Genomic DNA, 15,220 nt, shown 5'->3' on the forward strand with positions numbered 1-15,220 from the left:
AAATTTTAGCAAAGTTTAGGATGCTGTAAGTGCTTTATTTTCGTGTAGGCTCAGAATTACTCATATCTCGAAGCCGATCTACTGGTCAGCCAAATCACCTCATGTGCTGAGGGGTTCAGAAGTTTGGAGAAGACCTCCTTTGTAGAACATCGCTTTCTCGAAGTTTGGAAACTTTTAGAAGGTTGTGAGACTGAAGGCACAGCACTTGCTGAAGGAGGAGACGAAGATATGGAATTTTCCCTAGATGATTTATTGGATGACGGAGGTTATCGGGATCATGGAGCACTTCTTCCTTCCGACTTACCCGAATCAGAGATTCAAAAGGTTAGACGACTTTCGATAAAGTCATTTGACAACTTGGAATAGAACCAGTCATTTTATGTATTTTCTAGCCTTTTAATCGACTGGTGAATCTGTTTGCCAACTTCACTGCAGTTTTTGAATCCTTATCGAGGGATTCCAGTCGAATTGTGTCAGGTCGAAGCTTTCAAACTATTCCAAAATTCCTGCTTGTAAGTTACGTTTGACTAATTTTCCTCCATCTCAGGCCTTCATAGACCGTGCTGTCATGTTAGATTCCGCCACAAAACTTGCTAAACTTTGCCGTCCAGATGAAACCCGGGTTTTTGGTCTGCGGTGGGTCGACTTACTTCCTTTCTTCTAATCTAATCTTGCATGAATCTACAGATTTTTGAGTGCTATCGTTTCTTCCCTGGATACATTTCTACTTTTGGAATCGCAATTTGGCATAAGGAGCATGCTTCTTAACGCTCAACTACAAAACAGTTTGGATCAGGAGGCAGTAGTAGTAGATGGTCGGTTTCTAATAGACGAAGGCTTAATTGAACGAAACCGCCTTCTTGTGAAATGTTCAATCCTTGGTGGTCCTAATGAACGGTACCTACCTCCCCGCAGTCTTTGTGAGGTTGGTCGCTAATCCCCGAATAGTTTGGTTTCATTAATTAGTCGGATTGCAGTTGCAGACATCTTGAAATACAACAGATTTGATGTAGCTTTACTAATAAGATAATATAATAGGGCTTTTTATAAGGATTGTTCGTGAAGGAAAAGGACCCAGTTCAAGATGATGAAACCGTAGTTTGTCTCTCGACACAGTTGTCTAACTACTCACAAAGTGGCTTTAGCGTTGGGAAGTGTCATTTCTGTTGAACCACCCTAGGAGGATGGCCTGAGGAAAGCTGCCATGTTGTCCAGCATAGGCTGCCTTACCGATATTGTGTCAGAAATGTTCGTCTCACGTAAATTCGTTTATTAGACATCCAGAAGATTAGACAAGTGCTCCACTCCCCGTCAAACTGAATATTCACAGTAACAGCTGGAGGGGATAGGGGTGGGCAACGGAATCATTACAGGTGGAATCAACATCAGCGGATGTAGAGCTATGTCTGTGTCTTATTACAACTGAGCCACTATGGTACCCCTCAATCGTATCGGATAGTGTTAAAAGTGTTCTATAGAAGTCTCCAGGCTTAGAGCGTTCACGGTGTTGTCCGCCACTTTAATTCACGGTGCCTCGACTCGACTGGCCCACGTCGCGAAGGCCGGCTATCACCGGTGATGCTATGCCCCACCTACCAGTGGGTGTTGCATCGCTACGTAGCATAACTTGATAGCTGAAAGACTGACAATGCCAATTCTATGCGAATGCTTCGTGTAGTTGGACTGTTTCTTCTGATTAGAAAATGACAGGCACCTAAATTTAGCTTCCATATTTAGTTCCCTTTATTCGATCCTCCAGCATAATACGGATCCCTATCCATATCCAATCGTGACAGCTCTGAATTCCGACCAATTGGAGAAATACACGCAAAAAAGTAAGAAGTTTAGCAATTGTCCTCAGTGTGTGGATGACCTTGAACCTGCACCAATGAACTTGAAGCGACCGACCAATGCTACCCTAGTCAGTATTGTCATTTCGAGTCTCATACACCCTATCAACGGTCAATGCAAAACGGAGAATCAAATTTTCTTCAAGTTTCCACGTCTGCGAGTGAAGATAAGAAACTTAACGAAATTTTTGCCACAAATGAATAAACAGATTCCAGGTAGGGATTTCTTTTGATGTTCCACCTAGAGTGGCTACGTTAACACAAATTTATTTCAAAGCCTTTTTGTTTTCTCCTTGATGTGGTTACAAACCCCAACAACTTTTGTTGCCTTATCACTTGGATCGCTTGTCTCGAATTTGACTCTTTTAGAAATCGGGTCTTTGTTTGATGCCTGTCTTCGTGCAATGTCAAGTCGGAAACAAGTTACTTCCTCTCCGTGTTAGTTTTATTTTCTTCCAAGCATAAAACTGCTCATAATAATTAATTTTTCTTTCTTAACTTATTTTCTCTCCTGGAAATGTGACCTTTCGTTAAGATATCCGCGTATAAGTTGGCACCAGTTGCATTTACAAAGTGATCAGTTTATGCTCGTGTTTTATCCACCTCACCTTATTGTTTGGAATTTTTGTCAGCAGACGATTATTTTTAACGCTTTTTAGGTGCTACAGGAATGCATATTCGAGGGTTCATAAAAAACTTCCCATTTTAGCACCACCAAATGTCGACTCATCCTTAACGCCTACTTGGAAAGAAACTGCCATGGGGTTGGTTATTGAGTAAGCTTTTGTTGCTATTGCACATTATATGTAGCATATCTTTTTCCCAATTTTACTTACGTATGGCTTACTGTTGATTTTAAAACATATCAACTCAGGTACGATCATTCTCAGTTGCAAAGGTATCGTTTAATCCACTCTTTCAGTTATGGATGCCGTGTTCACGTCCTGGACACGACAGTTCCTCCCAGTAGCCGAAAACACGACCTGGCTGATCTCTTAGCATATACTGATGGCTTGAGAATCTTGAGTAGAGTCTCTCAAAAAGACCTCCAACATCCCAACAATGGTGAGACATATCATTTTTTGGTTAAGTTACCACAGTCGATGGAAATGTAGAAAAGCATCAGATGAGCGGTGAAACCTTCAGACCGTTTGATTGGTTTGTGGGTTTGATTTTTCTACTCTTCAATGGCAGCACCTCTCGTGCAGTCGACTTTCTCAACCGATTTCAAGATACTTCACTTGCGCATTACTTATGGGCCCCTTCTGTAAGTTGCGTCTTCCTTCTTACTTTTTTTTCGCTTCTAATATACTTAACTTTAGCTTTGCGCTTTGATACTTCAAGATCGGCAACATTCAGATGTTGCCTGTGCATACTTTAGCAAATGTTTCCACCTCATGGTCCCATTCTTGTTTCGAGTGTTGTTCCCGAAACTCCCCATAGCCACTTTCACCTCGGGTATAGTGCACCCTCCCATGGATCGGTGTGAATGTGATTAATATCTTTCATAGAAGAGATGATGGTGGATTGGCTAAAATTTCCCAATTTGGCATCCTTAGAAGAAAACTGCATTGAGAGAGGATTGTTTACAATCTGCAACTACCACGCCTTACTCATCAATCACAATGGCTTAAGTCTTGCATAAAGAATAGGTTTCATGGTTGTAAAACTATACATCAAGCATTTCATTTTGATCGACTTCAAGTTGTTAAAACTTCACGTCGCTTAGTAGTGGTCGTCGTGGAACTTGCCAAGACCTGAAGTAGACATGCTTACTCTTTTGTAGTGAATCCTCACAAGTCCAACCATCTACTGTGTATGCGTTCTTTTGAGGTGTTGGATTTAGTGTCCATTTGTCGAGTTCGAATATTTTTGGTCGTCTACACCTCAGATTTGGTTATCGTTATCATCAATGCAATCCCCGACATTGCTTTTACAGACAAAATAAGCCTTTCGAAAGAGGAATCACCTCTGGAATATCATATTGTAATGTTATTTGGTATTTAAAAATGGGTTTAAACTTTGCTGATGCTATTTGAAAACATTAATCCCACTATTCTGAAGGAAATAAGTAGTCTGGCTCTGATAAAACTGTAAGGAATAAAAACGGTAAAGGAAAAGGGAGAAGGTAGGAGGGTTTAGAAGTCATATTAAACTAGAAAATGTACATACTTTCCCTTCAAATAGTAAATTCGCCGGCCAGTAATTTAGCCCTTTTTTCGAGTGAATCGATTACTGCTACTGGATTTCAGTAGTATCGATCGTCTAATAAAAATGCGGTTCATCAAACTGTTTTAGGTAAGGTAATAGATAATTTTTTTTGTAATTCCAGGATACTTTTCTGGTCTCGAATGATGTTTAGAGCTTCTGCTTAGCTTGGTTGTGTTTGTTCTTGTAAAATTGGTTCATCGGAGCACCAACAGCCAATTCCTTCACAAGGTTCCATCAAACATGTCACAGTATATGATTTGGTCTTCCCGTTTTCCATAGATCAAGGGGCTTTTCAATTCTCTCTACTTTTTTGCATATTGTGTCATCAATCTTTTATCTATTTGGCTTTTTTCATATTTTAAACACCTTTGTATCACGGAGTTAAGGATGTAGCGTAAAAGGCATTGTTTTTTTAGCCTGTGGAGATGCCCTCGTCTCATCATTACACAATTTGTCATGTATTTGAAGTGGTCTTTGCTTCTGAGTTACCTCAACTCTACAACACATTCCAATTGTCCGGGTACTCACCCTCAATGGTAATTCACCAACAGATTTACTTTGAATTTTCCTTAACCTCCCACATAATTCTTGTCTCTATTAATGTCTTTTGTCAATTTTAGGTGCTGCGTTGCTGGTTAAGACAGTATTATCTCAATTATCTAGATTGGAGCGAAATTCAGGACTTCTTTTTGCTTTGCTTACTCTATGGAGCTGAAATAATTGTCTTTTCTGCGGTTACAATAATGCGACACCTCTCGACACGTTTGACAACTGCTCTTCAAGCACAAAATCATCTGCTTATGTTACTGGTTCGTTAAAAATGTAGTTTAGAAGTTGTTTCTCTGCAGCAGCATTTAAAAGCTATCAAAAGTGAAAAATTATGCATTTTCATATGAAATTACGGAAGCTAGATGAAATTATCTGTCATAATTTGGCAATAACTTTCTGTAATAGGAGATACATTCAAGTCAAATGGGAACTTTTGTATAGCCTCCAGCCAATATCACTGCGTTTATGTACTTACCCCTCAGCAATTAAACGACACATGCTAGACAAGTCTGCCTTAGACTTCGGCTATGGCTGATCATTCCAGGACAGCCTACTTCACTTCATCGTCGTTGTGGAGGGCTGCCTTGTAACCCAGTGTGTGTCCACATCTCCGGCTTCTCAATGTTTGCGTTCGTATACGATTCTGTTGTGCTCGTCCTTGTCACGGAAGGTTTCTCCCTTTTTACAATGCCGACATATGGCAGGATATACCCCGATAGGGCATTCGAGGCTGTCTGGGTGTTGCCAAGAATGGCTGTTGACACTGGGGACTAGAAAGCCAGCCACCCACTACCTGGGTCGCTACTGCTGCGCAGGCCCACGGCCATGTTTGGTACCTGTACACCGTTCATGTATCATGTCGCTGGGCGGTTTGATACATCACTTTACTGTGCTAGGCAGATATCCACAGATTTTGAGCCTTCTCAGAAAAGAATTCTCATGCCCTGTCCTGTCATCCTGACTAGTGGTACCTGTACAAGCTCACGGAATTTGTATCGGTTATTAGTAACAGAAAATGGTCGCCACTTGCTCGTTCATGCAACATTAATGGTAGCATCTCTCTTTGAACTTGTGAACTTCAAAGTTCCAGTTCCACTTGAATGGTACCCTTGCCTGCATTCAGAAAGTAAAGCGGAGGTTAGACGAGTGCCTAATTGCCTTATGTGAAAACTTAAGTAACTCAACTTTGCTTCATAAACAGCTAATATCCTTCATTCTAGTCCCCCCCCCCCTTTAACAATACTTATTTTTTATTTTCTGTTAAACTTCTTTTTTTGCACTACTTTTAGGAAGAACCTATTGAAGGCTTTCGATTCGTTGACAATTTAGACTTCCTGGAGTTGTTGGCCGACAAGTACAATGAATACGTTTCAGCCGAGTTGGCATCCTCTCCCCTGGATTAACATGGATTACCTAGCTTTCCTTAAAGGCTGTGATTCACCCTTCAATTGATGGGCTTATTAAAACCAAATGCACCATTATTTAACAAATGTATTCCTTCTTAAAAGGCTTTCACGTGGATCTGTCAACTGATTGACATTTGCGAATGTCGCACACCCTGGTCTCTTGTGCGGCCAGTTTTTCAAAAATATGCTAAAATCTTACTAAAATGACATCCGTATTGTGCTTTAAGTGTTTTCTAATGGGAAGGTGTGATTTGTCTTTCCTCTAAGCTGGCGTATCTCAACTCCCTAAGCCCGATAAAAAAGTAGAAAGTAATTATTAATTACTTAATATTGCTAACTTCAAAGCAGCTTCACTGTCACCGCTGTTTGTCTCGTACTACGCGGCTGGTGACCGTCTGGTGCGATCAAATGTTTTTATTGGTTCGACACCCGTGCCTACAATTACAGCAACCCACTACAATGAATCCTCATTTCTTCTTATGCCGCAAAAGCGTGCGGTCGTTGTTATCGTTCTCAGTGTCTTGCTGAGTGTATCTACTGAAGAGCCACCGATTACGTGGCCAGATCCACGCCACTTCCATGCAAATGTCGATCGAAGAGATGGCAAATCATTGAGTCTCTCCTGGCCTGTGAGCCAATACTGTCCACAGAATGTCCTCCAGAATTTGTCAGTAACCATTACAAAGGTTGGAGATAGAAACTTCTCCAAGCATATCACCGGGAAAAGTGAACACCTAACTGTCATACTTGAACAAGTTGAAGCCGTGTATCAAGTCACGGCCATTATGAAGACTCAATTCAATATGAAGGGAGTATCTGCCATCGCGACCATAACAACGGGCGGTGAGTGTTTTCTCGCTCGAATTAAATGCGCAAAAGTCTTGGCAATATTCTGAGTTAAATCAGTTAATTCCTCTAATGTTGGATTTTGTGCTTTTAGGTAGCCCTCTCTTTGGCTCTCACCTCTCACTGTAAGTTTAAAATTCCCTGCCTGAAGTTTTTGCCTAGTTAAAAGTGCAGATGGGGCTTTAATAACACATCAAAAGTGAATCCCACTAACCTTTTCGAGACGGCGATGTAAATTTGTCACTGCAGGGTCATGAGGTCTTGATAATGGAATCCCTTTTATCGTTGTCTAGTGCCATAAGATGCACTGTTCTCTCCACCGACATTTGTTTGATCCATATTCGCAATTTTACAAATATAAACTCCTTTGTAAATAATTTCTTTCCTAATTGTTCCTTGATAGACCGGTTCAGGAGATTTCTCAAGCTCGTGTGGTCGGTGATGGTCCATACGTAGTGGTATTAACGCACCAAATTACGGAGAAATGCATGCTGGTCATATATGATGCGACTTCCGCAAACTACACGGTATGTAAGATGCTACTCAATCAAAATTCAGTAACGTATATCAATCGTAAGTGACTGAATAGAATTTATGCATATTCACACATTTTTCTCCTTAATTCAATTCGCGCTTTTGGCCTTTGAAGTACGCCTCACTCGTTGCCACTGATGAAAACAAGTGAACAATTTTATTTCGTCGCAAGGCAGTTCTTATGGGTGTGTGTGGGGATTCAAAACTCCACCTTAGAATTGACTAGCTTGTAAATGCGCCCAAACCTGATCTAAGACTAATAATTCACGCGATTAAATTTTCACGGTAACGCCCAACTAATTTTATCAAAGTATTTTTTGCGGGATTCCCATTTTCATTGGGCTTTGATTTACCACCAAATGCATGCATTCTACTTATTTCAGTAGCGCACTATGCTTAACCGCGATTCAAGGGCCCCTCTGTTTTATTTGCTTAGATCGAGGCAATGAATCTCTGCCAGAATGGGCAACGTGCGTCACTGGCAGTTGTTCTGCCAATAGAGAAACGACCGTTGAATTTCCTTCCTAAACTGAACCTTCTTGAGTTCGCTATCCCAAGCAAAATACTTGAAGGTCTTCCAAAGTTCGATGTCAGAACCTACTCAGTTCCCAACAATTCGGATTTGGAACGTAAAAATCCTTTTATGTTACGTATTTTTTGACTTACGAAAAGAGAAACATTTTGCGGAGATAGCCTAGTTAAAAGAGTTGACTTCTTTGCACCCAAACTACACGACCAACCATTCGGATGACTGAAGCTGTTTTTTTGCGTCCTTAAGTTGATCCACCGTGCGATATCTACGGGAGGTTGGTGCTGATCTCACCCGAGACTGCTCGCCTCACTGTCACCTTCCGTCCACCGACTTCGCATCCTCGATTGATCCATAACTTCACTTTTGTTTTCAGTCATACTAACGAGACAATTGTTTTCGAAGTCATTGACGGTAGGGTAAGTTTTTGGTCTTCCTTACTGACATTTTTGCTAAACTTCACTTGCTTCATAGCAGTAATATTTCTTGAAGAATTTGCGAATTTCGTACTTTCAAAAGCCTCAGATTTAACTTTTAAGGTGTTACCAGAATTAGCAGAGACGGAACGCTATGGCGTCAAGGTGTGATGAACTTATGCTAAACTACAAAAGCTGAATTCTCCGCAAAGATTTGTGTGTAATTGAGGTAACAGCCGCTCGGCTACGTAGTTCCTCTATTTTTAAACATTTTCCTCTGCAGCCCCGTGACCTTCCTGCTGTAGGAGCGAATGTCACGCCCTGATTATCCATAAAGATGAGAAGGCCTTGACATGGGTTTAGATCGAATCACAGTTTTATTTTAACCTTGGGCTAAGTTGTGAGGTTCACTGCTTCCGTACTTCTTAATGCAGTTTGGCATGCTGCATTGCTCTACAAGCACCATTCGTCTGATTATTCCCCGAAAGTAGAACCAAGGCCGACTCCTCCATCCATTTTTTCTGCTCATACCTCCACTTTACATGGTTCCCAGTTTAATGCTGCATAATAGTTGATTCAGGTGGCTCTCAGCATCTTGAAGCCTGAAGAAGATGCATCCCTTTGTAATTCAGTGTCTCCTCGTAATCGCCCTAAACATCTCTACAATTAACTTGTTTACCGTCTAAGCCCATTGCAAATTGCTCTTTTGCAGACCACGAGGGTGAAGAGACATCTGAAATTTAAACTTGCCCTGATAACCCTCCTCTCTTGGTAGAAGGCTTCTTCTGTGACATTTTAGACCTTGGTCCCCCATCATTAATGTTATTGGATGGGGATATCTGGATTAAAGTATATAAATTTTCATAAATTAGATTGACGAAACTCCAGTCTATCAGTTCAGTTAGCCAAATATGGAAAACGTTAATTGTCTTAATCCGTGGAAAATAATACACAGTAATCCTTCTAGTCTTATGTTTGCAAGCACAGATCAGTCACATATACCCTTCTCTTTTACACGGATATTTTAGGATTTTTCAAAATACCGTAACAGGAGTGTCATTCCGTATAGCAAGATTCAACAAGCTCAACAGGAGAAGACCATGCATTTCGAGGTTGCTCCAAAAACACCCTTCGGCTACCCAGGCAACTACACTGTCACAGCGTTTACAAATGACGCCGTGACGAAAAGAGCTGTTTACCCCATTATTATGCCTAAGTTCTGTGAGTTTTCCTCTTCTCCTGTTATAACTGGAGCAAAGCTGAATGCAATTCCATTTTGTCAATTCCTTCTAGTCGCCTTGCAGCCCTCACATCACGAGATATCAGTCTTCTGGTATAGCGTAACAGTTAAATGGGGAAAACCACTGATGTTCAATTCTTCTTGCACTTATCGCGTGAAGGCGGATCCATACAACACGGGCGCAGTCAGGCAGGTTCAGCAGCCTCTGTACGGCAGACAATGGGTGACATTCGATAACCTCTCTCCAGGAGCCATATACAGCATCAAATTAGAAAGCACCTGTACTGGAAGCAAGCCCTTTTGGATTCACCTAGGTGATGCTGAAACCGATGCTGGAGGTAAAGGAAATTAAATGAATGTTCTATAATGATGAGTTCTTCATTATTAATGTTGTTTTTCTTTCCTCCTTAGCACCGGGAACCCCAAGAGACGTGAAGTTGACGCTAATTGGTCCAAAAACAGTGAATTTAACCTGGAATCCGCCGCTTTCACTGCCGGGTCGACACCCCTACTATGAATGGCGTTGTGAGGCCAAGAATAACAGAGCTGTTATTAGTGATAAAACGGAAGACACGTATACGCTTCTCGAAAATATTGCGCCAGGAGTTCTGTCGTGCACAGTTCAAGCAGCGATGAAGACAAAAGGCTTCATGGATAAGTATGGCGGTGTTAGCAGTCCTGTCCAGCTACTTGTGCCATCTCCAGGTAAGAAACACTTACTTTGGCATGCAGACACACAAAATTAAGAAACTTTTTCTCAAATTGTATCGTTGACAAAAGTTTGTTAATATCAACTGATGAATGGATGGATGGGTACAGGATGGCTGGATGGATGCAAGATGCATAAACGGATGTGGATCTTAGCATGTCAAAAACAATTTTTTTATTTGTACTTAGATCTTCCACAAGCACCGCCAGTTCAAATCATTCTAATTGACGAGAGAACAGTGGGCTTAAATTTACTCCCAGTACCCCGATCCGATGTTCTTGGATTCATCGTAACTGTCGATTCAAATCTCACGATCTCCTTCTACCTTAATGAAGCTGATGGACCCTTTTCAGTTAAAAAAATGGGTGAGTATTTAGGAAACCTTGTCATCTTTACTGCCACATAATAGGGAATATTTAAACATCCAATTAAATGCATCTTTTGCTGCAATGCTGTTTCTTTTGTGCTTGGAGAGTCACTCAACTCTTTTAATCTTGTGCCGAATGGAAATTAGGGAAAATTTGCCTTTGCTTCTTGTAAAAACCGCCGCATATGTCGTCAATCAGGTGAGTCCAGACATTCTTGATCGAGACGGTAGGCAATAGTAGTATCGTAGGCATGAGATAGTTAGTGGTGATCTAAGAAGTTGTTTGTAAGTAAAAATGTCAAACTTTGAACACTTTCTATCACACAATACTTCAAGAGTAGTCGAAGTAGAGCATTTAGAAGTGCTGGACTCGTCAAACATGGTCATACTTCCACATATCAGTGGCAGTTCAGTCGTAGTGATACTCCATCTACAGCCTCGGTGACCACTCCTCTGAAAACTCGGCTAGTGTGTAGACCACCTGCCCAACCGTGGACGCCCGATCTGTGCATAACCTGCCATATCACGGCATTGCAAAAAGGAAAAATACATTACTGGCAAAGGTGAATGCTGCATTATCATCTACGGCCACAGGCGTTTGGAAGTCTCAAAAGTCAGCCCACACTGGGTAACGCGACATCCCTCCACACCGACGGCTAAGAGGTGCAGGCTGTCCTGAAATGGCTTGAACAACATTCTCATTAGTGCTTTTAAATATTTTAATAGTTTGATCCACACCGACTTACTGATGTCATTTTATTTTGTTGACTTCGAGGCACCCCAACCGCAAAGGCCTTGCGTACTGGCCCAGCGAGCCTTACTCTCACAGATTTGACGCCGTATCAGACCTACATCATAAATGTCACAACCCTATTCACCGTCAATTACAATACGACAAGTAGTTATATCGTTCAACCCACTCCACCAGGTTAGTTTTGTTCTACTGATAAACTTGTTAATGTGGTCACATGCATTGAGATGTCCGCTTGTGCCCTAAAACCACCTCTGTCCATCAAGCCGAATTGTCACTCTGAAGTAATGATGAGAGGGAACAGCGACATGTCATGGGCTGGATATTGTGGACTGGAAGTGTATGTGCTGAAAATCAGTCTATAGCAGGAGTCTGTCGGTTGATTTGCTCAGCATATGGACGTCAACGTGGGATAATCACAACATGACTGATGAATGGCATGCTTATTTCACGATTTGATTCTGCATAATTTGCTGAACGTTATCAAATTATAAGGGAACTGTTGGTTTCACCGAAGAAAAGAACACCTCTTTCTTCTGTTCACGATCTTCCAGATCCCGTAACCAGAATGATGAAATGTATGAAATCGAAGCGCTTTCTTAATTTGGTGCAGGAATTAATCCTTTTGAGTTGGTCAACGGCAGAAAATTGTTTTAGTACTCAATTTGCGGCACCTTTCAGAAATCGCAAATCATTGTACGCAAGGATTGTAGTATCTATTTCCACGGAAGGATTAACTAAATGGGCACTGGAATGACTGCTTTGGTAGTATGGTAGGAACCGTCAGTGGTCTGATCATGCCACTGTGCCCAAACTCTGCTGTACAAGTCTATGTCCTTGGGTTTTGCGCCCTCGTTCTGTCTGTACACACTGGTTCCCAACACTTGCACCGCCTTCCATAGGCGTAACGCATTTGACACATACTACTGATTAAAAAAACACGAATTGTATAGCTGATACAGTGGTTGAATAAGCGCACCCTTTGTAATATCTCTTCAGAGTATTGGACCACCAACGTGTCAACCAGCACCCCGAGGTGGACTACCACACAACGTAAGTCGAGCTGCAATTAGCAGACACTTCTTCCTTTCCTGTCTCTTGACTTGAGAAATAAAGAGTTTATTGCCACCTCCGATGGTTCAGTTTCTGGTAGAACAGAAAAGGTTTAGATCAACCCCATTTATGAAATTCTGAGTCAACTTTACGAACTATCTGAACAAATTCTTTTGACAAGCATGACTTTTTTGTAAAAGAACGAGCCAATAATCGCATTAGAAAATACCAACACGAATCTCAATGACCAATCAGTTTACTGTATTTTTATTTTTTTCCTTTTTAGAAGAACAACCTCCTTCCACGACTGCTACAGTTGGCAAGTTTATGGACTTCCCATGTTCACTTTATCAACACTTTTGGGATATTTTGACTCTAGTAACCCAGTTTTTTTTTTCAAGAAAAGTTAAATCTAGTTAAAGTAAGAATTCCTTTACACTTTTTTCATATTTTAATAGAACTTCCAGAAAAATATGAAGTATTTTAATAAATTGGCAAAACTAGTTGATTTCTTTAGCGGTTTTGCTGATTTATTAAAGTAATACCGACTTTAACCAGTAGCCGTTTATTTCGAAAAGGAACCATCAATTCGCAAATTATCGAGTCACCTGACCATAGGGACTTGAAACATCTCCAAAAAACAAACAACTAAGGGCATGTTTGGCTTTCCATGTAGATACCAAGATCCTCCTGCTCGCTGTTTTCGGGTGTGCAGGTTCATTTCTTCTAGCCGCCACCTCCGGGATACTTTTGCAGAAATGGCGCCGGAAAAACGCTGCAAAAATGTTAAAGTGAGGTCTTAGGTACAACCCCACTTAGTAGCTCCACAGTTGTTTAATCTACCCACTTGCACTTCTTTTCAGAGATCCTCCTCCTGCAGACTTACCACAGTTTTCGGATGAATGCATAAGTCATAGTTTTTAGTAAAAGGGTTATTAAAATTTGTGTACCCATGTCCACAGTACCATTCTTTGACTTTGTGAAATTTAAATATTATTTCGTGAATCTTCCATTAAATTCTCTTTTTCTCTCGACTTGGGATTTCAAAAATCACATCTACCTAAATGATGTCACCTCAAAACGCTTATTTTTTATAATGAAGGTGATTTTGAATAGCTTTTAAGTCATTTTTTTTAAAGTTGTATTTACACTCTGATTCGCTACTGAAGTCGGAATAAGTAGTATAGATGAACGTATATTATTAAGGTACAGAAGTGTCCGAAGCCGCTGCGTGTAGTGCAACACACAGTTGGACAAGGTGCCAGATCGCTGCATTTAGGTCACTCAAGGCAAAGTTTTAATCATCTTGACCACTTGTTGATAAAAGCGTTTCAAAGTGTACGCGATTCCGCCAATTTTCGTGGCATAATTTTACAGATTAAGACTTTTTTGCACTTTGGCAATTAAGATGATTTAGTTATGGTCTTCTGGCACCTAGGCGTGCTAAAATCACATAAAACTACTTCGTCTTCTGGTGGATTTTTCCTAAATTTCATGTGCGATTGGTTTTGAAACCCCACAGACTAATGAGGGTCTTAATGTGGCCTGAATTCGGCGTCACACCTCTCCACGCGGTCTACACAAGTCCCATTTCGGTGATATAAATCTTTTTTTCGGAGCAAGAACACACTAAAGTCGTCTCTTTGCTGCATTCTCTCATAGTCCAAACACCTGACACCATTGGCACACTCGTCACTGTGACTACGCCTTTTCACTCTCGTCCGAAATGCGATGTAGCAGCGTTATGAAAACCTAAACAGTGTCTCTACCGTGTCTCATAAAGGTACTTCATTATCAGTCACCAGTAGTCAAGAGGCAAGAATTCAAAGATTGTTGACCAAACCAATCTAGAACGGTTTAATAGAAAAGGATGTAAGAAGGCTGGAAACCAAAAGCTGCCTTTGCTTTTTTCATGTAGTCTGCTGATGCTCTTACTTACTTGGTGTAGCTCTCTCTCTCTCACCAAGCCACCAGCACTCGGAAGGCAACTTCGCCGCGGACGGAGTCTTCGATATGGCTAAAGCCTCCCAAGGGCAGCCTGCATCACTTAGTCATCAATGTGGGAGGCTGTCATGTTACCCGGTGTGTGCGTCCGTAAATGCTCTATTGTGCGATTGCAGGACAATGAGACGTTACTAATGTGATGTTCTAAGCTATGACTGAGTGTTTACAAGAACGGCATCATAATAGCTGCGGTTGTCTGTTCCACCATCCTTAAAACTGAGCAACCCGTGACCGTGCGAATTATGCTTGAAGTCCTCCGCGAAAATGAGTAGATGACCTTTGGCTTTGAAGCCTTGTTTGATGGAAAAATTTGTTTACCATCACACGTCGCGTTGTTTATCACGACTTGTGTCTAGAGGTGCCTTTTAACAAAGGTAAAAGGACACACTTTTCACCTACTACTGCACGCAATAAAGCACCGTGACCTGAGCCCCTAGCTTTGATATTGCCAGGGCGTTGGTGTCACCAAACCGATCGTATGGGCGCCAAAAGCCAGTTATTATCGTCAGAGTTGCCAGAGTCACCTTCCTTACAGATTAATTTAGCATTAAACCTGAATAATGTGCTTCATCTTCATCTGTGGAAGAAAACAATGGCCTCATCTTGTTTTTCGGAATCCAGCATTAATTCTGTGATGGTAGGATTGCTCGCATGAACATTTCAAGTCCCCTCATCGTCTATTTACTTGATTGTGCTTTTCGGCAGCTCACCAGCGTCGAATTTTTAGCCCTCAATCTTGGAATACAATTGACTTT

General features: G+C 41.3%; 2 protein-coding genes across 2 annotated transcripts in view; both read left to right on the forward strand. All coding sequences in view use genetic code 11, as the record gives it.

Moving 5' to 3' along the window:
• EGR_03276 (hypothetical protein) overlaps positions 1-6,013 on the forward strand; it is a gene marked incomplete at both ends in the record, with an annotated part of 38,864 nt that extends 32,851 nt beyond the window's left edge. The window contains 11 exons of the mRNA XM_024492525.1: positions 49-324; positions 393-512; positions 548-636; positions 688-925; positions 1,760-2,066; positions 2,560-2,626; positions 2,773-2,915; positions 2,942-3,117; positions 4,478-4,597; positions 4,682-4,870; positions 5,900-6,013. Coding sequence (XP_024352926.1) covers positions 49-324; positions 393-512; positions 548-636; positions 688-925; positions 1,760-2,066; positions 2,560-2,626; positions 2,773-2,915; positions 2,942-3,117; positions 4,478-4,597; positions 4,682-4,870; positions 5,900-6,013 — 1,839 coding nt within the window. The remainder of the gene's footprint in view (positions 1-48; positions 325-392; positions 513-547; positions 637-687; positions 926-1,759; positions 2,067-2,559; positions 2,627-2,772; positions 2,916-2,941; positions 3,118-4,477; positions 4,598-4,681; positions 4,871-5,899) is intronic.
• Positions 6,014-6,495: 482 nt separating this feature from the next.
• Positions 6,496-13,363, forward strand: EGR_03277 (hypothetical protein; the record flags this gene model as incomplete). Its single annotated transcript, XM_024492526.1, has 14 exons — positions 6,496-6,859; positions 6,957-6,987; positions 7,266-7,389; positions 7,833-8,025; positions 8,175-8,344; positions 9,370-9,562; positions 9,635-9,919; positions 9,993-10,286; positions 10,479-10,655; positions 11,433-11,585; positions 12,408-12,461; positions 12,748-12,784; positions 13,138-13,252; positions 13,325-13,363. 14 exons carry the CDS (start codon positions 6,496-6,498, stop codon positions 13,361-13,363), a joined length of 2,229 nt encoding a protein of 742 aa, XP_024352927.1.
• Positions 13,364-15,220: the final 1,857 nt, after the last annotated feature.

This window comes from Echinococcus granulosus, assembly GCF_000524195.1.
Source record: "Echinococcus granulosus chromosome Unknown EG_S00017, whole genome shotgun sequence".
Classification (NCBI taxonomy): Eukaryota; Metazoa; Platyhelminthes; class Cestoda; order Cyclophyllidea; family Taeniidae; genus Echinococcus; species Echinococcus granulosus.